This window comes from Vicugna pacos, chromosome 31 (genome assembly GCF_048564905.1).
Source record: "Vicugna pacos chromosome 31, VicPac4, whole genome shotgun sequence".
NCBI classification, from domain to species: Eukaryota; Metazoa; Chordata; class Mammalia; order Artiodactyla; family Camelidae; genus Vicugna; species Vicugna pacos.
The window spans coordinates 17,857,574-17,885,110 of NC_133017.1; the positions used below are offsets into that span (position 1 = coordinate 17,857,574).

Genomic DNA, 27,537 nt, shown 5'->3' on the forward strand with positions numbered 1-27,537 from the left:
GGCCGGCGCCGCTGTCGCTCAGCGCTCCGAGGGGAAGGGGCTGGGCTCCGCTCACCGCCGGGTCCCCGGGAGCCGCGAGGCGGGTGGGAGGGGCCGGAGCTAAAGTTGCGGGAGCGGGAGCCGGCGGCTGGGGCGATGGAGCCGAGCCCCGCCGTGTCCCCCGGGCCTTCTCGCTCCTTCAAGGAGGAGCTGCTCTGCGCCGTCTGCTACGACCCCTTCCGCGACGCCGTGACTCTGCGCTGCGGCCACAACTTCTGCCGCGGGTGCGTGACCCGCTGCTGGGAGGTGCAGGTGGCCCCTACCTGCCCGGTGTGCAAGGACCGCGCGGCCCCCGGCGACCTGCGCACCAACCACACCCTCAACAACCTGGTGGAGAAGCTGCTGCGCGAGGAGGCCGAGGGCGCGCGCTGGACAGGCCACCGCTCCCCGCGCCTCTGCCGCCTGCACCGCGGCCAGTTCAACCTCTTCTGCCTCGAGGACAAGGAGCTGCTGTGCTGCTCGTGCCAGGCCGACCCCCGGCACCAGGGGCACCGCGTGCAGCCGGTGAAGGACACTGCCCACGACTTTCGGGTAAGCGCGACCCGGGTGCGGGAGGTGGCCGAGCGCGCACGTGGACTGGAACCCAGCATCCCCGACCCCGCTGCTCCCGCCACTCCAGCCGGCCAGAGCTGGGTGTGCCCGGTCCTGCCTCTCTTCCTGCTGCCAGCTGGCTGCTGCCTCCTCGGGGCCCCTACTCCCTGACTCTGGTAACCCGCAGAGGCTGCCTTCTTCATCAGGGCTAGCCCAGGAGGCCTGAGATGGGAGAAGAGAGAATGTCAACAGGAATTGTGAGAACTGGGGTTGTAGGGTGTTCTCAAGACAGTCCCGCCCACCTCTGAAGGGCTGAGGCCACGCACCTTTTCTACCAGCCGGGTGGGGCCGGTAGGAACAAGGTGTGGGTAAGCCCAGGAACCCTGGAACTGGGCACACTCAGGGTAGAGGTGCAGCACCCCAAGACCTGGCTGGGATATGGAGCCTTTAGCTCCCCCCCCCCCCCCCCGCCTCCATCCCTTCCCGATCTGGCCCAATGTGTTGTGTAGCTGTGGGGAGGTCAGCGGGTGTATTTTCCATCACTTTCTCAGCATCCCCACGCCTAGAGTTCCAGTGGCTATAAATAGAGGGAGGAGCAACTTGTAGGGCAAAACTAACATGGAGAATTTTTTGGTATAGGAAGGGAAAATGATCAGGAAGTAAGGATTAGCCAGCTCAGGAGTTAAAAAATCTTTGACCTTAGCTAGCCTATAGTAAGAAATATTTTTTCAGTGGTGACCCAGAACACCCATATGGATGCATGGTGTTCTGTTTCAGTTGAAACAAAAGTTCTGTGAAAATGTATATTGTACTATGGCATTTTCTGTCGTTTGATTTTAAACATTGCACAAGGTGTGAAACACTATAATTTATTTCATCACCTATTAATACCTACTAATACGCAGGTCAGGCCCACAGTTTGGAGAACAGCTGGTCTGAAGCTGAGTGTATCAAAAAGGAGGTACTGCAAGAACCCTCAATGCCTGGTCTCCAGACACTGTTTTAATGAGTTTGCTTTAATGCCTTTCTTAAGAGATGTCAAAAATTGATTACCGTTCCATACACATTTTTGACAAAGTTCGGGCGAAGGGGCTGTCGTCCATTCGCTTGTTTGAACTTGCCAATGGAATGAGCCTATAACTGCTGTCACCTTATTTGTTTAACGGTGGTCCACAGCAATGGTTTCTTCTCATTTCCCCTGGCAGAAGCGCCAGGTCCTGATTTGGAGCAGCCGAAGTAAGTGCTGGGCGTTTTGGGGGCTGGGGTCGAGGTAGGGGGTACCGTCATGACAAATCACCATGGGGCTGGCAGAGGTATAGATTGGAAGATGGGCAGGGGGTCAAGGACTGGAGCACTAAGGCAGAACCCCCAGGTCTGGGCTAAGCCAGGATTTAAGGTCAGTAAGCCAGGATTTAAGGTCAGTGAGCCAGGTGCCAGGAAGCGTGTACCATCTAATGACACCTTTCTGTTTATTCAGTAGATGCTTTTTACTGCTAGGCCCTGGGGACACTGCAGGACCACAAGATAAACAAGTCAGACCTTCATGGTGGCTTCAAGCAGAGGCCTGAGGGAGGAGGCGGTGTTAGCCAGGTGAAGGGAGTGCGGGAGGGTATTTCAGTTGGGGGGTAGAGGCACGTGTAAGGGTCCTGAAGCAGGGCGGCCTGACTTGGGAGGCACTGAGAGAATTTCAAAGTAGTGAAAAGGAATGAGGATGGATACAGAAGGCCAGGAGGCCCTGAGGCTCGACCTTTATCCTAAAGACAGTTGAGGTTTTTCAGCAGAGGAACAGTGCTGTCAGATCGATGAACACTCAGGGCGATGTCTGAGGAGGAGGGGAGTCTAGTCCAGAAAGAGCTGAGGAGTGTGCTCAGCCTGATGCCGGGTGGCGCTCACTCGTGTACAGGACAGCTGTGCACCGGCACCTGTCCTGGGTGCTGCGGCTGCAGAGGTCAGGAAGCCAGAGCCCCGCCCGTGGAGCTCACAGCGTAGTGGGGGAGGGCAGCCGGCAAACAGGCAGGTTGTAGTTCTGGATGTTTGGAGTAGGTGGTGGTTGTGGGGGGAGCCCTGGGGGGAAGGCCAGAGGGGCTGATGGGATTTCCTTTGTGTGTGTTGGTGGGGGAGCCCTGGACGCTTGTAAATAGGGGTTTTGTGATGAGATGTGTGCTTTAGAAAGATGACTTTCACAGCCATATGAGGAACTCAGCAAAAATAACAGTTATACCAGCCAACACTTTGAGCACTTACTGTGTACCAGGCACTCTTAAGTGCTTACTTGTCGATAACTTAATTCTCACAAGACCCTATGAGGTTGTGAATTAGTTGCCTATTGATGTTGTAATAAGTTGCCACAAACTTAGTGGTTTAACACAGCATAGATGTTTTATCTTACAGCTGTGGAGGTAAGAAGTCCCCAAATCAAGGTGTTTGCTGGGTTCCATGCCTTTTGGAGGCGAGGAGAAAATTTATTTTGTTGCCTGGTCCAGCTTTTAGAGGCCCCTGCTGCCATCTCCAAAGTCCATCATCTCAACTTCTGCTTCCAGGTGTCTTCTCTGACTAACTCTGCTACTTTCCTCTTGTAAGGACCCTTGTGATTCCATGGGGCTGCTGGGGACCATTGGAATAATCTCCTCATCTTAAAATCCATATTTTAATCACATTGTCAAAGTCCTTTTTGCCATGTAAGTCACACATTAGAGTTGGGGAAGAAAGCATTCTGAACGAGATCAAGTTGTCCCAGGAGCATTTATGCTGTCCATCTAAGAAACCTAGAAAATAAGCAGGCGGAAGGGTAGGTGACCTGGCATTCAGTGGCACTTAATAATAACAAGAGCCAGCACGTGCCTGATACACTCTTGTAAGCACTGGCCATGGACTGACTTGCTGGATCCTCACAGCCATCCTCTGAGTTAGATAGTATTCTCATTTCTCATGTTCATACTTCTTTTTTTTTTTTTTTTAATGGAGGTACTGGGGATTGAACCCAGGACCTTGTGTGTGCTAAGCATGCACTCTACCACCCTCCCTGCTCCTCCAGATTAGAAAACCATGGTGCAGAGAAGTTAAGGAACTTGCTCTAGATCACCCACTACTAAGTGGAAGAGCTGGGATTTGAACCTGGGTGGCCAAGTGCCAAAGCTCTTAGCTGCTGGAAACAAATGTCTGAAATAATGGAGGAGAAATAACACAACCTGGAGACAGATGCCAGGAAATCCTGGTGATGGGCTCTGTAAGCATGGACAGAGAAGACTGCATTCTTTACTTTTATGGTAGAATTTGAGAGGCCAAGGCCCCTTTGTGCCTTTATCTTTAAAGTGTGGAGCCTGGCTGACTGAGAGAGGAAGAGCTGTTGCCAAAGTTCTCGCCAGTGGTCAGTGACAACAACAAGATACAGATCCGGCCTCCTAGCTCTGGGTCCAGGAGGCCGTGTGGTGTAGTGGAGAGAATGTGGATGCCCAGGGCACTTGTTGACCCAGCAAAGAGTTAGTTGAGCATGTACTTTGTGCTGAGACCCGGGGATGTGTGGTGCATGAAAGTCTCTTAACTCTGCGGAGCAAGCCTCATTCTGTCTGCAGTTTATGGAGCACCATGTGCTTGGTGAGGGGACCTTGGCATCAGGACCTATCCCCAGGAAGCCTGCAGCCTTTCCAGGAAAGTGAGGCAATTATGCAAAGTAGGAAGTATGGTGGTAGAGGGGTCCACAGAGAGGCAACTGAACTCTACTGGGGAAATCAGAGCAGCTTTTGGAGGAAATGAAGGGGGCCTGCGAGACTTCTCAAGCCACCTTGGGATAGTTGGGTGAAGCAGGTGGTACCTGGTCAGAAGCAGGAGTGCATATAGGACCTCAAAGGCCAGAAAACCTGGCTTGGGCCGGACAGCCCTGGCTGCAGGTATCACTCTAGCACTTTGATAAGTACTTGAAAGGGTGGTGTGACAATTTTGGGAAATAATACTTATTCTCTTCCTTGCACCCTTTCCATTTTCTGTTACATCACATAACACTTGTACTCACAGATATTTTGGATAAACAATTTTGTAAAATTCTTAGGGCGTTAATTTGCTGCTTAAGGAATCAAATTGTAATTTAAAAAGAAAACTAGACTATATAATCACATTCTGAATCCTTTAGTGTAAATAAAAACTTCCTATTTTGTGTGTGTTTATAATTTAGGTAATCTTGAATGTCTTGAATGCCGGCTTTGTCCAATGAATGAATTACTGGAGACTTTATCAAGTCAAGAGAGTGAGAGGGAGACCAGCTCCAACTCCCCAAAGCTCTTGTATTTATTGAGAACAGTCAGACAAAGGATGGAGGTAAAACACATCATAGGACCGTGTAAGGGGCATGGTGTACCTGCAGGCATGCAGATCAGCAGTTTTGTGAAAAGCAGAAACATTAGTCTTAATGCGTATGTTCAGGGAGAAGTTTACAATGTTTAGGGAGTATACAATCACAATGGAAACCCGGCAGGTATGAAGGCCCCATAAGCATCAAGATCTAGCTAGATAAGCGAAGAATGCCCTGCTCTTTTCAGCAAGGGTAGAAGGTAATGTTTTTCCAAGAAGCAGAAGCAGCCCTACAGCTAACAGCCTACGCTAAGATAAGCAAGGTGTGTCTTGCTGTTTTTTAGCGATTTTCTGCATTGCAGCCCTGCAACTTATTAACCCGGGAATGTGCTCCCGCACTTGAATGTTATAATTTGAAGCCAAAATCAGTGCTCTTTAGCTGGGCCTGGGGCCTGGGTGATGCTCCAAACGTGTCATGGGCCACTTAACTCCATCCAGGGCAGTGGTGACCCCATGTTTGTCTGGATTAAGCTTCGCACCAGAGCCCCCACTAGTGACCCAGCCATCTCTGCTATGTCAGGTACTCCTTGGATTCCATGCAGGGCCCTGAATGGTGGGTCCAGTTGTGACACAAGTATGTTTAGTGTTAAAATCAGAATATCAGAAGCAACCATGAAAAATACATTGTTTAGAGTCCTTTGAATTCATACTTTTTACCTGTAGTAGTTTGTAGGTTAACCACTAAATGTATACAAGGGGGAAAAGTGGAATAAAAAATGCATAGTAAATCTTTAAAAAGGCAAGAAAGGGAGAAAAAGATATATTGAGCAAGCAGGACAAATGGCACAGAAGAGAAGGTAAACAAAAATGCAGCTGTAGTGGCAATTACATTGAATACTCCAGCTAAATGACAACAGCTGTCCGACTGCGTAAGAAAACAAAATCCAGTTCTGTGCCACTTAAATGTGATGAAGTCATTAGAGTAAAAATGCATTTGATAAAATTCAGTATCCTGTGATTGAAAAAAGTTAGCAAACTAGGAATAAAAGTAGCTTCATTAATCTACCAGAAAACTTATAGCAAATACTGTATTTAATGGTGAAACGTTTAGCATTGTCTTACAGAGATCAAGAAAAAGGCAGGAATGCCTATTATGACCACTTCTATTCAGTTTTGTATTGGAGATCCTAGCTAATAAAGTAAGTCAGGAATAAAAGGCATAAGGTTTGGAAAGAAGGAAGCAACACAGGTATTGTATGCAGACAGTATGATTGCATCTGTATAGAAGTTTCTGTTGCATAGAAAATAAAAAGGTGCTACAGATAATTATAGTTACATAAATGAGTTTAGACAGAATGCTGGTTGCAAAATAAAGAGTAAAAATCAATTGTATTTCTGTATATCAATAGCAAATAGAAAATGAAAAAAACACTTAACAATAGTATAAAAAATCAGGTATCTGGGAATAAGTGTGACAAAAGGTGTGCAGATCTCTGGCCGGTAATAATATAAACCTTTGTTGAATGACATTAAAGGAGACCAAGTGGCAAGATATACCATATTCATGGACTAGAAGGCAGTATCTAAAGATGTCAGTTATCTCCAAACTGATCTGTAGAGTTAGTTCTATCCCAGTCAGAACCCCAACATGATTATTTTGTGGAATTTGGCAAACTAATTTTAAAATTTACATGCAAGTTCAAAGGGCCAAGAATTGCCAAAGCATTCCTAGGAGCTATTTATTAGATGTCAGTTTGTGTTATAGTTCCTGAAATTAAGACTGTGATACTGGTAAGAATAAGGGTAAACAGATGGGGGAACCGAGACCCAGATGTGTATGTGATGAATAACAGAGGTGGCCTTCAGACCAGTGGGGAATGGCAGTGTTCTTAAGTGGTGGTTCTGGGACAACAAGTGGCCTGGTCACACCATTCACAAAATAAACTTCAGGTATCTGCTCTAGACCCAAATGTGAAAGGAAAGTCATAAAGCTTTGAAAAAAAAATTATATAGGAAATTAACTTTATGACCTCAGGGTAAGGAGGTATTTTTTAAACAAAACCAACAAGCCCTAATTCCAGAGGAAAATACTGATACATTGGACTACACTGAAATTAAGAAATGTTAGCAAGAGGATAGAAGATACTTATTATACATAAGATCCGTAAAAGACATGTTGTGTGTTTGTAATAAATCCTTACACACCAGTAGGAAGATGGCAGGCAGCTCAATAGAAAAAAGGTCAAAAGACTTTAGTAACAGGTATTTTAAAATAAAGATCCAAATGGTTAATAAACATTTTTCATTATTGTGGCTTCTGTGGTATAAATTGGTACACCTGCTTTGGAAAAAAGTTTGGCATTTTATCTACTAAAGTTGAAGATACACATTCCTGTGACCCAGCAATTCTACCCCTAGGAATGTTTTGTAGAAGAGCCGGTGCACTTGTGCACCAGGAGACCGGAACAAGAATATTCATACTACTTGTGTTACTCAAAGATTGTGAATGACCCAGCTGCCCATTAACAGTGGAATGGATGCTTGATTATAGTATGTTTATATGGTGAGATACAATGCGACAACGAATGGGTAAACTCACACAATTATGTATTTGAATCCTGCAAACCTCATGTTACAAAAGCAAGACAGAAAAGAATATATCACTTCTGCCATATTCTGTTGGTTAGAAGCAAGCGGCTAGGTCCAGCCCCTCGGGAGGGGATTCCACCAGGGCCTGAGTACCAGGAGGTGGGGCCATTTTAGAGTCTGCCTCCCTCAGTGGCCCTCTGGCCCCAGTGATTGATGTCCCTCCCACATGCGGTGTACACTCACCCCCTCCCAGGTTCCCCAAATATCTTATCCCATTATAGCATCAGCTCAAAGTCCAGAATCTCATCATCTAAATCAGGCCCCGGTGGGGATGAGGCTTTTGAGGACAAGTGTGTATAACAAATCATTCCCCAAATCTAGCAGCTTAAAACAACAACTTTCTTATTTCACAGGAGAGAAGATCACTGGGGCCTGTCTTAGGGGCTGCTTGCCACCACTGTCTGGGTCTACGTCCTTGCTCTGCACATGCTAGCTGTGTGCCCTTGGGCTAGTTGCTTCCCCTTTCTGTGCTTCAGTTTTATTCATCTGTAAAATGGGGCTAATAAAATTATTTCCTATTAGGGATAATGTGATGATTATGTGATGTAATTTGTAAAGAAATTAGCATAGTCCCTGGCACATAGTAAATGCTCGATATTTGGTAGTCATTTATAACATACTATTAGAATTGTTATTTTTCCAAAGGGGGGAAAAAACTTGAAAAGCTTTCTCAGAATGTAGAGAGAAAAGAATAAAAGATGGAAAGCAAATGCTTGGCCTAGGATACAAAAGGTTGGACTCCAACCCAAAACTAGCAGTGTTTCCTCTAGGAGTCCAAGGAGATCAGAACAATGGTAAACGTTTAAAAAACTAAACCAGAAATATTTGAATCTGCTGGTTAAAGTATTTTGCACGATCCAAGCACTACTAGAATATTGGAATAAGGCAGGGAGGTGGGGGGACATGTACAGTCGGCCCTCTGTAGCTGGAGGTTCCACGTCTGTTGATTTAACTAAGGGGGGAGTCAAAGATACTCAGGGAAAAAATCCAGCAAGTTCCAAAAAATGAAACTTGAATTTGCCACTCTAGCAACTATCTACATAGCACTTACACTGTACTTAAACTACTTGTGTAGCATTTTACACAAATACTGTGCCATTTTTATATAAGGGACTTTAGCATCCTTGGACTTTGGTATCCACGGAGTCTTCCTCAGTTACCAAGGGACGACTGTGGTTTAGATAAGGCCCTCTGGGAAGAACTGGGTCAACCTCATGATCAGATCTGTTCTTCCGTGACTGCAGACCAGTTCAGCTCAGAAAGTCGCGAAGGGAGCCTGTGAGCAGTCTTTACGGTTGGGCACGGAGCTCTGGTTCACAGCCCAGCCTGCACCAGCTGCGGGCTGAGCAGGATGCCCTTCGGTGCTGCCCTGGGACCAGCCTAGGAGGGAACAGGTCCCTTTACCTCCTCAGCCCTGTCTCCCCATCTGTGTCAGTTACAAAACGAAGGGGCTGGTCAGAAAGAGAACGGAAAATACCATATGATATCACCTATATGTGGAATCTAAAAAGACACAAATGAACTTACTTACAAAACAGAAACAGACTCACTGACATAGAAAACAAACATGGTTACCGGAGGGGAAAGGGATGGGAAGGGTTAAATTGGGGGTTTGAGATTTGCAGATACTAACTACTATATATAAAATAGCTAAACAACAAGTTTGTACTATAGAGCACAGGGAACTATATTCAATGCCTTGCAGTAACCTATAATGAAAAAGAGTATGAAAATGAATATATGTATGTATTTATATGAGTGAGACATTATGCTGTACACCAGAAATTGACACATTGTAAACTGACTATACTTCAGTTTAAAAAAGCAAAAACAAAAAACAAAAATCCATACCATGGAATGCTACTCAACAATAAAAAAGAAAGAACTATGGATAGACACACAAGCTGGCTGAACCTCCAGAGAATGATGCTGAGCCACAAAAGATGATCCCTCAAGGGTATATACTGCGTGGTGCCACTTATATAACAATCTTGAAAAGAAAGATGGGCGTGATTATAACCAGGCAACAAGAGGGATCTTTGTGGTAACTGGACTGTTGTGTATCTCACCTGTGGTGGTAGACACGCAGACCTGCATGTGATAAAATTACATAGAAATACACACACACGCAAGTAAAACTGGGGAAATCTGAGTAAGAGTAGCTAATTGTATTAATGTCAGTATCCTGGAGGTGTGATAGACAATGGTTTTATAGGATGTTCCCACTGGGGGAAACTGGGTGAAGGGTACATGTGACCTCTCTGCATTATTTCCTATGTGAATCTACAATAATCTCAAAATACAAAGTTTAATTGAAAACAAAGGGGCTGGGTTAGAGGCTATCTGAGATCCTCTCTGCCATAGGACCTCAGGTTCAAGGTCAGGGCTGTGTCCCGCAGCATGAGGTCGGACCTAGTTCAGTAAATGTGGTTGAGTGATACCTGCGTCGATGTGCAGCTCCAGCTGTAATGTGGTGTGTTGCCTCCCTGCCCTGCCTCCGCCCTAACCTGCCTCCCCGCCTCCTTCTCATCCCTCTTGGCAGGCCAAGTGCAGGAACATGGAGCACGCGCTGCGGGAGAAAGCCAAGGCCTTCTGGGCCATGCGGCGCTCCTATGAGGCCATTGCCAAGCACAATCAGGTGCGTGAGGGCGGGGCTAAGCGGGGAGATGGGGATACCCAGGGCAGTCGGGGGAGAAGTGGGGGTGGGCTGCCCTGGCCATGGCTGCTGCCCCAGAGTTGTCCTTCAGCCCTGATGGCCTAGCACGGCCGTCTGATGCTGACTGTGGCTGTGTGGCCTCTTTAAACACCTGGGCATAGCTGCGCCAGCAGCTGTGGAGCGGCTTCCAAAGCCCCTGTGCCATCTGCGCCGTGGTGTCAGACTGACAGCTTAGCCACGCTGCACCACCTCGCCGGGTTCCCAAGCCGGCGATGCCCCTGTTCTCACTCCCCACGTCCAGCCACATCTCCAGAGTATACCATGTCCCCTGACACTCCCTTTCCACTGCCATTGTCCTGGCCCAGGGCACCATCATTTCTCTGGCCTCCCACCTGGGTCCCATGCTTCTGCCCTTGCACTGCAATCCATGCTCCGTGGAATGGGCTTAGCTTTTAGAAAAATGGATCAATTGTGTCACTCTGCTTCAGACTGCCCAGTGGCTTCCATCCCGCCAGACTCCTCACCATGGCCTCCAAATCTCTCAGCCAGCCCCTGTCTGCCCCTCAGCTTCATCTCCTCTTGAACTTGGCCTGTGCCATCTGCCCAGCTGGCCTGGTGCAGGATGCAGTGGGGACACTTGCGGAGTGTCCATATGTCCAAGTGATAGCACTGGTCTGCCCCTCACCCCCTGGGGCTGTGGAATTCTCACAGGGTCAGGTGCAAAGCTCCCAGGATTCCAGCTTACTTAATGCTTTTACTCTAAGCCCAGTCAGTCCAGGTGGATGAGAAGTGAAAGTTTTGCGTTTACCGCTTTATTGAGAGGCTGCCAGCAGCGAGGGTGGATTGACTTGACTTGGCACTAGCTGGGTTTCCTGCCCGCTCTGCTCTGTTTTTTGTCTTCCTGTGTGATAAGAACCATCCCAGATTTCACGTTCCCACTGTGCAGTCTTCACGCCAGTATTTCAACAAGACCATCTTTCTTCATGTGCATTTCCTTGGTTATTAGTAAATTTGTACGTCCTTTTACAAGTGTCATAGCCATTTGCATTTCTTTTTTTTTTCGTGCTCACGGTGATGTTTATTTCTGTTGGTCATTTTAGACTTGCAACACATATATGTACCCATACATAACAAACAACATTATTATGTGTATTTTCAAACCCGATTCTACCTGCCATTCCACAGCTTGTCTTTTTCACCCATATTACAGCAGGTAGATGAGAGATATCACGTCATGTACATCTATATGACATTTAATTCTAGCTCATTATTTCACCTGCTGTCTCTGCTTACAACATACACTACAATTTGTTTACCTCCTTGTTGATGGACCTCTCACTTGTTTCCTCTCTTTTTGTTCTTATAATCGATCATTTTTCTTGTGAATCCCAGTTCACATTCTTTGTCTTGGAATTTTTGTCTTTACTCCTAGTGGATTCATAAGAGCGCTTCGTAGATGAAGACTAATAACAACCTGTCACATGTTTTTTCATAGGAAATATTTTCCCTAGTTTGTCATTTCTTTTTTAAGAAACCGTTTTCTCCTCTTTTGGGTCATTTCTCCTTTTACAGTGAGTCACTTTGCCATCATATTGTCAGAGCCATAAACATACATTAAATATTCAGTCCAAAGATGTGAGTTACTGACCTGCTGTTGCTGGACCACACAATTCGAGTTATTTTTCCAATAGTTATCCTGGAATTGTATTTATATATTTAACTTTATTAGTAGTCTCTTGCCATTCAAAACTTCTTACTTTTTCATGTTTCCAATTATCTCACTCTTTGAGGCTTCTCAATTTCACATCATGGTAAGAAAGGTCTTTCTCATCCCAAGATAAGAAATACTTCTCTGCTTTTCCTTTGAGTATATTTATGACATTGTTTAACTATTATTTTAAATGCTTTTTGTAGCTATGATTAGGAGTGTGCATATTACTGATTCAGTTTTAAAATAAATCCTTCCTACTATTATTTTTGGTAAGCCTATCAGACAAATTTGAAGTCCTAAAATTGGAAGGCAAATCATTTTTAAAAATCATTGCTATTTGCAACAGTTCATTTCTGTGAGCCAGTATTTCCCTCACGATTGCAGTCTAACCGGGTACAGAATACTGTATGTGGAGGAAGTTACAGGACTATAGTTGTCATCCGTAAGCAGTGATTTTATTTCGTTGATTTACCAAAACAACCTCACTGTGCTGTTTGACTGACTTTAAATTTAAATTTATAAATTCATGCTACGAAAGCTGCATCTATATTGCATCTGTTGAGGTTCCACGTGTGATTCCTTTTGCAAATAGAGCTCCTTTGCTAAAAATCTGGGAGCCACTGGGCTCGGCGGTGGCTGAGGTTCCCGCCGGCTGTCTGCTGCAGGTGGAGGCTACCTGGCTGGAAGGGCGGATCCGGCAGGAGTTCGACAAACTCCGCGAGTTCCTGAGGGTGGAGGAGCAGGCCATCCTGGACGCCATGGCCGAGGAGGCCAGGCAGAAGCAGCTTCTGGCCGAGGAGAAGATGAAGCAGCTCGCGGAGGACACCGAGGCTCTGGCGCACGAGATCGAGCGCCTGCAGATGGAGATGAAGGAGGATGACGTCTCTTTTCTCATGGTGAGGACCTCGACGTCTGGACTCGATGGCAGGGCCCAGACGTTTGGGGAGCCAGCGGGGAGCCCCGCCTTCCGTGCTTCCGGACACCTGGTTGGAGGAGCCTCGGGAGGAGGTGCTCCGCCTGGGGCGGGAGGCGGAAGAACTGATTCTAATCGGAGTCCTTCCTCCCTCTCTGCCTCTCTGCCGTCCTCCTCCCCCTCCCTTCCTCTTACCCTTCCTCTTCCTCACTCTCTTTCTCCATCTTAATACAGTGGAGTACTTTTTAGATAAACCTTTCATTTGGGACTACTTTTAGATTTATGGAAAAGTTGCGAGGATGGCAGCGTGTGCTCCCGTGCACCTCTGCGCCGGTTTCCCCTGTTAACACCTTACGTCGCCGGGTGCCACAGTTGTCCCGACTAGGAAACAGACACTGGCGCACTGTTGTTACCGAAGGTCCAGCCTGTGTTGATTTCTCCGCGCCTTCCCTCACGTCCTCTCTCCGCCCCAGGATCCAGTCCAAGGTCCCGCATTGCGTGTGGCTGTCGGGCCTCCTAGTCCCCTCTGCTCTGTGATGGCTTCTTAGTCTTTCCCTGTCTTTCATGACCTTGGCAGTCTTGGGGAGTACGGCCGGGTGTCCTGTAGAGTGTTCTCCTGATTAGATCAGGGCTGTGAGATTTTTTTTTTTTGAAGACTACAAAATGAACTATTTTAAGAATTATGCAATTATTTAAATTTTTGATTTGAATATGATATTTTGGTATTCTCTTATTGTCTTAAGAAAAGGATGACTCCATTCTTTCTTTTAAAAAAATACTGAGTTTATTTCCTTTTCTTCCTTTTATTGATTTCACCGCTCCTCTTTTCCTTCCTGTGAATCACTGTTTGTTTGCGTTTGTTTGTTTTACTTTGCTGGAGGGGGAGTAATCGGGTTTATTTATTACTTATTTATTTTAATGAAGGTACTGGAGATTGAACCCAGGACCTCGTGCATGCTAAGCATGTGCCCTACCACTGAGCTATACCCTCCATCCTACTGGGTCTTTATATAAAGTTTCTGTAACTTGAAAGCTAGTTTGAAAATCAGAATGGCCAGGTATCTCCTTTACTTGGAGAACAGCTGAACTCGCTGTTTTGAAAGGAGAGTCTTTGCTGAGCAGAGTGGGGGGACAGGGACATCCTCCATTCAGGCAGGATGTCACATCCTGGCTGGGGACCTTTGTGGGTTCTCAGCCTCATACAAAGCTTTGGACTAAGATGTCTCTAAAATGCCCCTAAGTAATAAATTATTTGGTGGGTTCTAAAGATTGAAATCTTGCCCAGTATCCAGTGTGCTTTCAGGGATGGTTTTGTGAGATATATAAAACGGCTTAACTGAGATATAATTTGCATACCATGTAATTCCATTTTTTAAAATGTAAATTCAGTGGCTTTTAGTGTATTCACAGAATTGTGCAACCATCACCACAATCCATGTTAGAATGTTATCATCTTCACAAACAGAAACCCTGTACCCTCTAGCTACCCTCCCCACCAGCTCTGACCGATTGATAATCTACTTTCTGTCTCTATAGATTTGCTTATTTTGACATTTCACATAAGTGGAATTATACAATACATAGCCTTTTGCGACTGGCTTCTTTCACTTACCGTAATGTTTTGAAACTTCATCCATGTTGTGGCATGTACCAGTAATGGCTGGAGAATAGTCCATTGTGTGGATCGATATACTATGTTTGTTTTATCCATTCATCCATTGGTGGACATTTGGGTGGTTCCACTTTTAGCTAATATAAATAATACTGCCGTAAATATTCATGCAGAAGTTTTTGTGTGAACGTGTTTTCATTTCTCTTGGGGATGTACCTGGGAGGAGATTTGCTGGATCATATGGTGACTCGGTTTAACTGTTCGAAGAACTGCCTGTTTTTCTAACAACGGCACCATTTACATTCCCCTGAGCAGTGTATATGGATTGCGGTTTCTCCACATCCTGGACAACACTTACCTTCTTTTTTTGATCATAGCTGTTGTAATGGGTGCAAAATGGTATCTCATTGTGGTTTTGATTTGCATCTCCCTGGTGGCTACTGATGTTTTTATGTACCTGTTAGCCATTTGTATATCTTCTTTGGGGGAATGTACATTCAGGTCCTTTGCCCATTTTAAAACTTGAGTTGCTTACCTTTTGGTTGTTGAATTGTGTTTTTATATAATATGCTTACTAGACCTTTATCAGATACATGATTTAGAAATATTTTCTCCCATTCTGTGGGTTATCTTTTCACTTTCTTGAGGACTTCCTTCGATGCACAAAACTTTTCCATTTTCATGAAGTTCTTTCTGTCTATGTTTCTTTTGCTTCTTGTGCTTGGTGTTGTATCTCATGCATGACTCAAGGTCATGCGTTTTGTAGTTTTATCTCTGCATTTACGTCTTTGGTCTATTTTGAATTAATTTTTGTGTATGGTGGGAGTTAGGAAATCCAGCTTCATTCTTTTGCATGTAGATACCCAGTTGTCCCAGCACCATTTTTTGAAGACCATTCTTTTCCCATGGAATGGTCTTGGCACCCTTGCTGACAAACAAATGATAGTGCACATGAGGGTTTATTTCTAGACTTTCTGTCTTTTTTTTTAACATTTTTTATTGATTTATAATCATTTTACAATGTTGTGTCAAATTCCAGTGTTCAGCACAATTTTTCAGTTATACGTGAACATATATATATATTCATTGTCACATTTTTTTTCTCTGTGAGCTACCATTAGATCTTGTATTATTGCTAGACTTTCAATGAGCATTGATCTGTATGTCTGTCCTTATGTTTGTACCACACTGTCTTGATTACTATTGCTTCTAATAAGTTATGAAGTCTGGAAGTGTGAGCCACCAACTTAGTTCTTTTTTTCCGAGATTATTTTGGCTATTCTGGGTCCCTTGACCTTCCATATGAATTTTAGGATCAGTGTATCAGTTTCTGCAAATAAGCCAGCTGTAATTTTAATAGGAATTGCATTTAATTTGTAGATCAGTTTGGGGAAGGGGTTATTGCCATCTTAACAATATTAAATCGTCTGATCCATGAACACGGGATGTTTGACTCCTTTGGAGGTCAGAAATTTATGTTTTCTCTGTGTCTATGTTTGTGTCTCTGTTTTTTATCTTTCAGAAACATAAGAGCCGAAAACGCCGGTAAGTTGACAAGGCTGGAGGAGAGGAGAGGATGAAGAGGTAGAAATACCAGGGCTGCAAACTCAGGTGGCTCCAGGGCCGGGCAGGCAGTGAGGCGAGCTGGGTGCCCTGCCGAGGGAGCGCTGGGACCGGCCAGGTGGAGAGCCCTCTACAAGGCATCCACTTCTGATTTGCGCTGATGCAGTGTTGCTTTCCTGAGTGTAGAACATGATCTTCCACTACATGGGGAGAGAAAGTGCCATCCTGCCTGGGGCTTCTAGTTCTCTGGGGGTTGGCCCAACCTTTAAGCTCATTTCTTGTCAGCCCCCTCCCTCTGAGAGCCTCAGGACATACTGGTTTGTGTGAATGGTTGTTGGGCTCACAGGGATGAATAAGGAAAAACTGCCCCAGTCAGAGCTGTGCAAAGATGGAAGAGAGTGCTTGGGGCAGTAGTGAGTTCCCTGTCCCTGGAGGTATTCAAGCAAAGGCCAATGATACCTTCCGACTGTAAGACTAGAGGTGTCTACTGACTCAGATATCCTCTGAGCTGATGCACAGTGTGATTTCTGCCCACGTGGATGGGAACCATGTCTGAGAACCTCCTATTTATATTTATCCCAGTGGGGGCAGGATGGGCCCGAGTGCTGAATTCTGAAGGGGTGTGAACCGCCCAGTTGGCTTCTGATTCATCTCCTGTCAGAGCCCAGTCCAGGTTTGTCTTGGGTAAGGCAACCAGTGGGTATAGGCCTGAGGCAAGGAATCCTGTTTCAAGCTGACCCAGTTTGGCCCAGGATGCATGGCCCTGGCCCTGCCCACCAGGCCCAATTCTTCTTTCCCAGCCTCTTCTGCACGATGGAGCCGGAGCCCGTGCAGCCCGGCATGCTCATCGACGTCTGCAAGTACCTGGACTCCCTGCAGTACCGCGTCTGGAGGAAGATGGTCATGTGTGTCGAATCTGGTGAGTGGGGGCGTGGGCAGGTCTGAGAGTCAGGGGAGGGCTTCGTGCTAAGCAGAGAGTCCACTGAACCCATTCCTTCCAGCTTCCCACCCCATCGACCTCCTCCCCACATCCCCCCACTGTTCCTTCTCCAGCCTCTTTCACGTGGGTCTCTGTGCCCTGTTCCACTCCTCCCTCCACTGCTCAAACCTCTCCTGGCAGAACTCCCTCCTTGTTGGGTCCTGACACTAGGCTACCTCTTCAGAAAAAGGAAACTAACTTCTCTCTCTATTCAGAACCGTATATTTTTATTTATTTTTTTTTTAGTAATTTTTTTGTTCAACTATTTTATTTTTACTTTATTTTAGCAGAGAGGGGAAGGTAATTAGGTTTATTTATTTATAATGGAGGTACTGGGGATTGAACCCACGACCTCGTGCACTCTAAGCACGCTCTCTACCACCAAACTTTATCTTCCCCCCTAGAACCATATTTTGTATATAATGAAAGAGCCCCTCAGTTCAGAGTTGCCTCTCCCAAGGTGATTGCAGCCCACACAAGTCACTATGTCATGTGCTGTGGACTGAATGTTTATGTTGTTGTTCCCCCCCCCCCCCAATCCTCTAACCTCCATGCATTGGAATTTGAAGGCTGGGCCTTTGGGAGGTGATTAGGGTTAGAAGAGGTCACAAGGATGGGGCCCTCTGATGGAATTAGTGCCCTTTTAGGAAGAGACATAGAGAGCTGGCTTCCTCTCTCTCTTCCTCCCTAGTGTGAGGACACAGCAAGAAGGTGAGCATCTCTAAACCAAAAGGAGAGCTCTCACCAGAACCTGAGCACACTGGCACCCTGATCTCGGCCTTCCAGCCTCCAGAACTGTGAGAAGTACAGTTCTGTCATTTAAACCACCCAGTCTCTGATACTTTTGTAGTAGGAGCCCAAACAGAGACATGATTTTACAGGGAGAAATGTCAGTGACCCAGGGGCACGTTACAAGCTTTTCTAAGATGTCACAGGCATCATGTGTGCATCCGGATTCCTGCCTGCATGGCTTCCTGTGTCTGTTGTAACAAAGGACCAGAGACTGAATGCTTTAAAATGACAAATTTTTTCTCACTTCTGGAGGCTAGATATCCAAAGCCAGGACATTGGCAGGGCCATGCTCCCTCTGACACCTGGAGGGGAGGCTCCTGCTCTGCCTCTTCCTGACTTCTGGTGTTCACCGCTGACCTTGCTGGCAGCTGAAGCGCTTTGATCTGTGCTTCCAGCATCACAGGGCTTTCCCAGCGTATGTGTTTATTTCTCTCTCTTTTGGTAAGGACAACAGTCACTGGATTCAGGGCCCTCTCTACTCTGGTCTGATCTCATCTTAAATAATTACGTCTGCAACCATCCTATTCTCAAATAACGTCACCTCCTAAGGTACTGGGGATGTAGACTCCAGCATAGTTTTTTTGCAGGGCATATTTTAACCCCTGACAACACCCCTCCTCAGCCCAGAGCAGCCTGCTCCGTGCACTGGGTCCCGGTGGGACATAGTCTGCCAGTTACGGGGGACGGAAGGCATCCACCGGTGTGGCAGCCGGGCGGGGTGGCAGGTTTGCCGACCTTCCCCACTTTCTTCCTGCTCTGCGCCCAGTGCCTTTCAGCTTTGATCCCAACACCGCGGCCGGCTGGCTCTCCGTGTCCGAGGACCTCACCAGCGTCACCAACCACGGCTACCGGGTGCAGGTGGAGAACCCGGAGCGCTTCTCGTCGGCGCCCTGCCTGCTGGGCTCCTGCGTCCTGTCGCAGGGCTCGCACGCCTGGGAGGTGGACCTGGGGACGCTGCCGAGCTGGCGCGTGGGGGTGGTGCGCACACGCCAGGACGCGGGCGCCGAGGGCCACTCGCACAGCTGCTACCACGACACGCGCTCGGGCTTCTGGTACGTGTGCCGCACGCAGGGCGTGGATGGGGACCACTGCGTGACGTCAGACCCCGCCACGCCGCCTCTGGTCCCCGCCATTCCGCGCCGCCTGCGCGTGGAGCTGGAGTGCGAGGAGGGCGAGCTGTCCTTCTACGACGCAGAGCGCCACTGTCACCTGTACACCTTCCATGCCCGCTTCGGAGAGGTGCGGCCCTACTTCTACCTGGGCGGCTCGCGGGGAGACGGGCCTCCGGAGCCACTGCGCATTTGCCCCCTGCACATCACGGTCAAGGAGGAGCTGGATGGCTGAGGCTCGCCCCAGCCTGCCTGATGCTGCCTACCCGGGTCCCGTGCCTCCGTCCCGTTTTCTTTCTGTCCCTTCCCAAAGCCACACTCACCTTGGTACCTCTCTACTGCCTGTTTTCTTGCCAGGATCTTCCTACTGACCTGTCCTCTCTTTTCCCTGGCTCTGGGCCACCCCCCTCCCTTCCTCCCTCATCTTTGGTCCCTTCTCCACCCACACTTGAAAATCATCCAGGAGGTGCCTCCCTGGTCAGGCTCTTTCCAAAATTGTGGCCTCCTCTGGATGTGCATTTTCTGATCCAAATTTTAAGGTCTCTGGGGATAACGTTTGCTTCTAGAGTGAGTCTGTTATATAAATGTAGGTTTTATCATTTTCCAAGTGTGGTGAGGCCAGCAGACCAGGAGAGGACTGCTGGTGAAATGAGTTTGTTACTTAGAGTTCCCAGGAAGAGGGACCTTTCTGTGGGGCGGCCACCTGGGGAAGCACCAGAGTCCTCAGGGGGCGGCAGCAGGAGTGAGGGGAAAGTGTAGGCGGAAGACTTATTGTGGTTTTTATGGGAGGGAACAGGCCAGACAGGGTACGGGGCAGGTGGGTTGATGATCAGCGAGTTGGAACACTTTTGACAGGCCCTGGGGCATAGCGGCTGCCCCTTGTTGTCTGATACGTGGCCCAGGGATGATAGGGACAGGGGGATACTGGCCTGGAGTGTAAGAGCCTGGTAAAGGAGGTGGTTGGGGTAAAGCTCTGCACATAAAAGGTTGGCTGAATTCGAGAGGTGTGCTCAGAGGGGAGTTGTTTGCTGTTTCCAGGACTTTGCTAGCCCTGGGAAGGGCAGTGTCCCCATGGTCAGTGAGCCCCAGATGCCAGAGTGTTAAGAATACAGAAAAGTAGAAAAAAGTTAATACAGGACCATTACCATGGCTCTGGGCAGGTCCCATGGCCTGGCCTATCCATCCCTTCATATTAGTATTTAAAACTGCTCCATGGGCCTCCCTGGGGCCCTTCAGGGCTGTGTGTGTATGTGTGTGTGTGTGTGTGTGTGTGTTGTGGGGGGTGGCAGGGCTGCCCATTCAGGGCTGTGTGTGTGTGTGTGTGTGTTGTGGGGGGTGGCAGGGCTGCCCATCAGATCAGCTATGATTTATGGATTATTGGATGATTTCCTCTGAACAGAGGTTCCAGAGCACTTAAAAAACACAATTTAAAAACCACAGTTTAGACCCGTTACCTCTCTGGGCCTCAGTTTCCTCATCTACAAATGAGATCATAGGTCTGGAGGGCGCTGTCCTTCTGTGATTGTGTGGGGGACCTTCCCTGGATTCTTCTCACACAGGTCGGGAGAGGAGGGCACAATCTGGAGAGATGCTGGGAGTGGGGGAGGGGAGGGTGTTCCACAGCACTCTTGTGTTTGGGGACCTCAACCCGCTGGTCTGCTGCCTTTGGTGTTTTCAGCCTGATTTCTCCTGCCTCTGCCGTTACTGCCTGCAGACTTGTGCCTCCAGCTTTCCTTCCTCACGTGCCTGCAGAGAGTTTTAAATTGCCAACTCACCACGTCCGGGACAGCATTGTAAAGGGAAATGATTTCCTGTAGGAGCAGTGTTCGAACTGGGGCACGTTCCTGACCGAGGACTCACGAACTTTCTCCCGCTTGTGTCTTCTAGTTCACAGAAACAGACATTTTAAACAGAAATGATGACCCAAAACTAAACATTGGTTGTAAATGTGATGTGTACATTGGTGGGGGCCACGGGGAGGGACGTGGTAGGAGATGCCACCAGGTGAAGAGGACCAGGTGCAGGGAGGGGAGTAGCGAGGATGTCTGCGAACTGACGTGAGCTGAGCCAACCCATCCAAAGGCTCAGCTCATCAGAGCTCAAGGCACTTTGGAGCCCAGGCATCCGAGTCCAGTGTGCACTTTCTATGATAAAGTATTTATCTAGCCCATCAAAATAAAATTTCTATGTAAAAATCTTGACTGAAATTATTTTGTTAGTTGTAATAAACTTTTAAAAATGTTTTTCATTTCCACCTTAGATGTTGGAAGAGGTTTTTTGTTTTTTTTTTTTCAACAGGATAATTTGGATACCCTAGGCCCCTTTTTAAAAAAATAAAAAGTGATATTTGAGCTTAAGCCCACTTTTTCTTCTGATATTTTCCTTTCACTGCTCTCACAAAGCAAAAGTTCATTCATCTTGAAGCATATATTGAAATTTTGGGTTTTTATTATTGGATAATCTATTATATGGATAGACTACATTTTATTTATTCTTTCTTCAATTGGTGGAAACATTTAGGTTGTTTACACTTTTTGCCATTATGGATAGTGCTGCTATGAACATTTGTGTACAGGATTTTGTGTGGACGTGTGTTTTTCATTCTCTTGGGTACATACCCAGGAGTAGACTTGCTGGATCAGACGGTAACACTGTTTAACCGTCTGAGGGACTGCCAGGCTGTTTTCCAAGGTGGCTATACCACCTTCCAGTCTTACCAGCAGCGTATGAGAGCTCCAGTTGCTCCATATCCTCGTCAACACTTGTTACTGTCCATCTTTTAATTTAGCCATCCTAGTGGATGTGAAGTGGTATTTCATTGTGGTTTTGACTTGCATTTCCCTGATGCCTAATGATAACGGCATGTCTTTTCATGTGCTTATTCTCCCTGTGTATATCTTAGGGGAACTGGCTTCAGATCCTTTGCCCATTTTTAACTGGGTTATTTGCCTTTTTAATACTGAGTTGCAAGAGTTCATTGTGCATTCTAGATCCAAGTCCTTTATCAGATATATGATGTGCAAAAACTTTCTCCTATTCTGTCTCTTGACTTTCTGGGAGGTGTCCTTTGTAATACAAAAGTTCCAATTTTGATGATGTCCAGTTTATTTATCTTTCCTTTTGCTGCTTGTGTATCCTAGAACTCTTATTGAACCTCTGACGGATTCCAAGTTCTGGATCTTGGCCTGGGCGTGGGCAGTTGTCCTATTGACAAAGGAGCCCTGGACCAAGAGTCGGTTCCTTTCTCCCCTGAACCCTCCTACCCTTGCCTCCTTCTCTCGCTCGGTGCCCATGTCACTCTCCTGCTCCTGACAAAATCCAGAGTGGAGGCAGTGCCCCAGGCAGCCTCTCCTTCTCCAGCCTCTCCCACCTTTCAGCGCATCCCACATGCATCTGGCAGCAGCACCGTCAGTCAGCCTCACAGCGTCACCTGAGTGACCCCACTCCCGCCTGCCCGAGGACACTTCTCTGGGGCAGCTTCCCAGCTCATCATTTTCCAGCTCTGCCTCTGTACCCCGAGCTCCCTGACTTCCTCACGGGCTCCCGCCAGCCCGGGCTGCCTGGCCTCAGAGGCTGGCTGACCTCACCAGAATCCCTGACACCTGTTGCTTTGTCTCCTCCGGCCACCCTGGTCCTGCCACTTACATGTTGTGTCTCGTGGACTCACTGTTTACTTTCCCGAGTTCACTTCCTCACCTGTAAAAACAGGGATTATCCCACTTGATAAAGGTCTGAGGCCACGTGCCTGTCCCCTGGCAGCCTTGGAGACATGCTTATGAGCCCCAGAGGAGATAACTCAGGGGCCCCCTTTGACCCTCCTGGCTCCTCGTCACCCCCACGTCGGCCACCAGGTACTTTCTGGTCAGAACTGAGTGCACAGTGACCATCTCCCCTGCTCCCTCCTCTGTGGAGGATGAAATTTTGCTCAATAGCATCCCATCCTCTGTTGCTCGGGGAAATCTTATGAACCCACAGTTAGTAGGGTGGTGGTGCTGGGATCCTTGGCACAGGGTGACTGTGCCATCCTGGGATCTTCCCAGCTCCTCAGAGTGACACTCGGGAGGCCTGCCCACAGATCCTGCCCACCTTCGCCACCGCTCTCTCCGCAGACCCCGCATGGCCTCTGAGCCTGCGGTCCCTCGCACACCTCTGGGGGCTGCCTCTTGTTGCCCGCCTGCAGTGCCTGTCCCCCTCCCTTATATACCTTCATCTGTCCTTGGCTCGGTGGTGCCTGCTGAGGCCTGCCCTGGGCTCCCTTGCTGCCCCTGCGTGTTACCAGTTTGCTGGGTGCAGCTGTCTGTCTGTCTGCCCTGTGCGGAGGTCTTGGAGTGCAGGGCCCGCATCATCCTCGCCTTTCTACCCCCAGATCCAGGTGTGCTGCTGGGATGCAACAGATAGTGACTGAGGTGTGCACGGGAGCTCAGGGAAACCATCCCTGAAAGTTCACAAAACTGATAGCATTTCTGGGAACAGGAGAAAGCGGCCCGAACCTGAAATCCAGGTTCCTGGATCCAAATCCCAACCGGATGATTTCTGAGCACTTGAGCGTTTTGAACCTTCGCTCCCTCATCTAAATGCGGATTCTGGCATCTACCTCAGGCTGCTGTGGGGATTAAATAAGGGAATTTTGGGATTACAAATGCCACGTATTACACCCTAAACACAGTACAGACTTAGTATGTGTGTGCTAATTCCTTAGAAACTGGGAGACTTGGAATGTTGACACTGTGATTCATGTGAACAAAAAATCCCACAGGAAACTGAGACATGTAAATTATCTCTATTAGGAGTGCTCAAATTTCTTGAGACTTTTTAACAAGGACACAGACATACAACTTACATGTTTATGAAAAATGTCAATTACATGGGAAATGGTGATGTAATGACCAAGAAAAGTTGGATGTATGCGTGTAGACATGCAACACACACACACAAAGACAACAGGGTCTTGTCTCTAATTTGTGTATATTGTTGGATCAGCTCATCCATTTATGTGGCTGTAAATCCCAAAGGTATAAAAGGTACCAGAACAATCTCTCCCACTTCTGCCCAAACACTCTTCCTCGTGGGCAATTACATTACCATTAAAAAAAAAAGTTCTTCCAGAGAAATTTTATGTACAGCAATACTCTGTTTATGAGTATATTCTGGCTCCTCTAATGCACTGTAATTTAAAACCCTAGCTCTGTATCTCTAAGCAACCCAACCAGAGGAGAAAACTCAAGATAAAGGATGTTATTAAAGTAATTTTCTCCCCTCAAGGGGGAGGTTTGTCATGGTTGTTTTCATGCTGTCAGTGCAACTGGTGGATTTAGCTTTTTGTGGTTTAAGTATTTCCCCCCAGGGTTTTAAAATGGGGTGGGGGGAGAGTGGAATTTAGTTGCTCCTGACATTAGAAGATCACTTGAGACCTCAAACATGTTTTTAAAATCTCAGTCCCCACCAAGGTATCTAGTGACCTAAATAGCTAATGATTAAGAGGTTGGGATAATGGGATGGACCACGGGGGTTTGAACTCTGCCTCAGCCACTGTGTGACCTTGGGAGAATTCCTTAACTTCTCAGTGCCTTAGTTTCCTCATGTGAAAAATGGAGATACTGTGATAGCTTAAGATGGAGATAATAACCTACCTTGTAAAGTGATGATGAGATTAAGTGAGCAAATGTGAAACACACTTGGAACAGGGTCTGGCGTGTACTTGGCAGCTGAGATTTAACTGTTTTCCCTGTTCGGTCACTACACAGTTGTGGGACTTTTGATAAAGCTGTGCAACTTCTGTACACGGGGAAAGAAGGATACTTGCACAACTTTTCAAGGTCTTTTCCCACTCTAATGTCCTGTGATTCACAATTTGTGTCACTTACAAAAGCCTGGTGTCTTGCACGCAGTAGGGACTGCTGATTTAGGGGGCTGCTGTCGACCTGTATTCAAGAACCCGAGGGTGGTACCAGGAGCTCTGCCTCATGTTTTGTTTTGTTTTTAATTTCAGTTTAGAGTTGGCAAGACTTTATTTTTTTTGACAGAAAGGAAGTTTTATTTACTCGATTTGGAATTATTTCTTTTTTTAGACAATTTTGTGTTTTTATTGAAGTGTAGTTGATTTACAATGTTAGTTTCAGGTGTATAGCCAAACCAATTCAATTATACATATATATACATATACAATTTTTTTAGATTCTTTTCCATTATGTGTTATTACATGAAATTGAATACAGTTCCCTGTGCATACAGTAGGTTCTTGTTGCCTCATGTTTTGAGTCCAGAGAAAAAGAAAATTAAAGCGTCATAATGTTTGAAGCACAGAAAAGTTATTCTAGAAAGAGGTATGTCTTGAAAAATTGTACCTAAAATTAGTAATCAATCACGCACAATAAAATTGGACTGTCGTTTTCCAGCGATGGCTCATGTGCCGGTAGGTGCCGGATTAAAAGCGATGTCAGATATTGATTCACGTGCACTGTGAATGTGGTTTTAGCGGCAGCAGAGCTGAGGGACTGAGCAAAAGATGACAGGCTCTTCGTGGTGGGGGTTGTAGCAGGTCCCTTCAGTTTTCAAAAAGAAAATGCAGCAGCTTCTTACAGGGGCCTGTGCCACGCATTCCTTCCGCAGCCACGACCGGAGGAGCCAGCGAGCGGGACAGACCACCGACTGTTAAAGCCCGACCCCCGGCGCAGGGTGAAGCGCTCCTCTGGGGCTGTCTGTCCTTGTCTGTGGGTGTCGCCTGGGTGGGTCTCTTTCCCTAGGGAACAGGCTGAGGAAGATGGGAGGCTTTGGTTTCTATGGATACTGGACTAGCTGGGATTTGCATAATGTATCTCAGAGACAGTCTGGGAAACATGTGGACACATGGAAACGAGGTGGAGGGTCTGGGTAGTCAGGTTCCATTTCAGCCGCCGGGCACACGAGTCTGGGGTCCTCCCCCACCCTCTGGAGGGGCGGCAGCTTGGGGCCCTGAGGATCCAGGGAGGTGGTGCGTGAACGGCGCCCCCTACAGGGCGCGGCACACTCTTTCGCTTCCCCTTTTGTCTCAGCTCTTGAGTAAAAGCGGTCCATCAATAAATACGTTTACCGTGTGAATCCTCACTCGTTACTTACAAAGTATCCCACCGCGCCCTGTCATTTTAATTCCCACTATCAACAGACCACTCTGGGAGATAGATTCAACCAGGTCAAGAGACTGGTCTAAGGTTACAGGACTCATGGATAGCACAGCCAGATCTCAATCCCAGGTCTCCCGGAATTACCATCCCCAAGCCCCAAAACATCTTTTGTGGTTTGCAGCATTACAGGTGGCATAACTGAAGCAATTCAGTTTGTGAGGCCTGAACTAAGGGATGGGGAGTGGGGATAGAGAGGAGAAACAGCCATTAAAAACCCTGGAAGAGGTTGAATGGTCAGGAAGTGTCCTGGAGGAATGCCCTGGGTGAGGGAAACCAGGAGTCTGACAGCTGCCGGGCTCCTGGCTCCAGCGCCGTGCTAGTTACTGAGGTGTGGATTAGAGCAGAGCAGGTGGGCTCAGTGTTATGTTAGGTATATTGGGTGGCAGTATAGGGAAGACTGTTAGGTACAGCTCTGTAGCCCAGGATCTGGATAGGATAGGAGATTTGGACAGCAGAGCTGTCTTGCTGGGGCTATTGGAGTCTGAGCTCCTGTGTGGAGAGTGTCTGGAATAAGAGGAGGAAGGGACAGAATCCAGGGGGCACTGACACACCTCGGAGGTGGGCCGAGGATTCTAGGTAAGAGGCACAAGGGAACAGAGAAGCAGAAGCAGATCCAGGGCAAGGTGGTGTGGCAGAAGCAAAAACCAAACACACACACACACATTCACACACTGAAGGTAGGAGGGAGGGAGCAACAGGAGCAACAGCATCAAAAGACCCAGAAAATCAGGTAAAATAAAGATGGAAAATAATTCACTGACTCCAGTTTACTCACAGCCCCTGGTGCAGCTTCTTCCAATATCAGTGAAGACAGAAGAAAAGATGAAAATGCACATCATCCACAAGAAGTGATGGGTGACCAACTTGTTGGCAGAAATTAGGAGGAATGCCCCCAAATTATAAAGCCACGGGAGCTACAGTTTTAGCATCCACCCAAGACTTTAAAATGCCCACCTAGGAGACATCAAAAACTACTACTTTATTCTCCCTGTCTCTCCTTTATCTGTACTGTTTGGACCAGATGCTACAGCAGTTTTGCTGTTGGGCTTCTGGGCTCAAATGAGGTGGTCTTGCGGGTGCTGCAAAGTTATGCCCCTGAGCTGCTCCCTCAACCCCTTTGGCTCTCTGTGACCCTGGTCTCAGCTGTGGGGATTAAAGGAGGAATCCCGCACTGGGGCTCCGTGGATGACAGCACAGGGATGATGGGGGAGCTTACTGAGATTCACGTTGGTTGAGTGAATGCATAAAGGAATGAATCAGTCCCCAGGGAGGAAGCAAATTTAGGAAATAAAAATTGAGGTTTGGAGATCCAGGTACTCTTCTTGCCTGGCAAAGATCTCCTCGCTGTTGAGCCTGGGGATCAGGGCATTATTTTAGTTTAGTCCACGTCCTAACCCTCTTCTGTTCCTAAGCTGCTCTTTGAAATGACCAGGAATATTGTTTTCTTCTGTGCTTCATGCTGTCACACCCATCCAGTTACTGCACATCCCAGGGAACAATGGGGCAGAAAGGAGGGGGAAGTGGTGGCAGTGTCATGCA

General features: G+C 47.3%; 1 protein-coding gene across 2 annotated transcripts; it reads left to right on the top strand.

The window, feature by feature from the left end:
* Positions 1 to 66: 66 nt before the first annotated feature.
* On the top strand, positions 67 to 21,118 carry TRIM35 (tripartite motif containing 35). 2 transcript variants are annotated; one of them, XM_072952573.1, is made up of 6 exons: positions 67 to 570; positions 10,046 to 10,141; positions 12,536 to 12,766; positions 15,918 to 15,940; positions 16,759 to 16,877; positions 18,496 to 21,118. In XM_072952573.1, the coding sequence occupies exons 1-6, from the start codon at positions 136 to 138 to the stop codon at positions 19,071 to 19,073; spliced, it is 1,482 nt and encodes a 493-aa protein (XP_072808674.1). In that variant the 5' UTR covers positions 67 to 135; the 3' UTR covers positions 19,074 to 21,118. The 2 variants fall into 2 exon arrangements, with proteins under 2 accessions (XP_072808674.1, XP_072808675.1); XM_072952574.1 differs by lacking the exon at positions 10,046 to 10,141.
* The last annotated feature ends 6,419 nt before the right edge of the window (positions 21,119 to 27,537 follow it).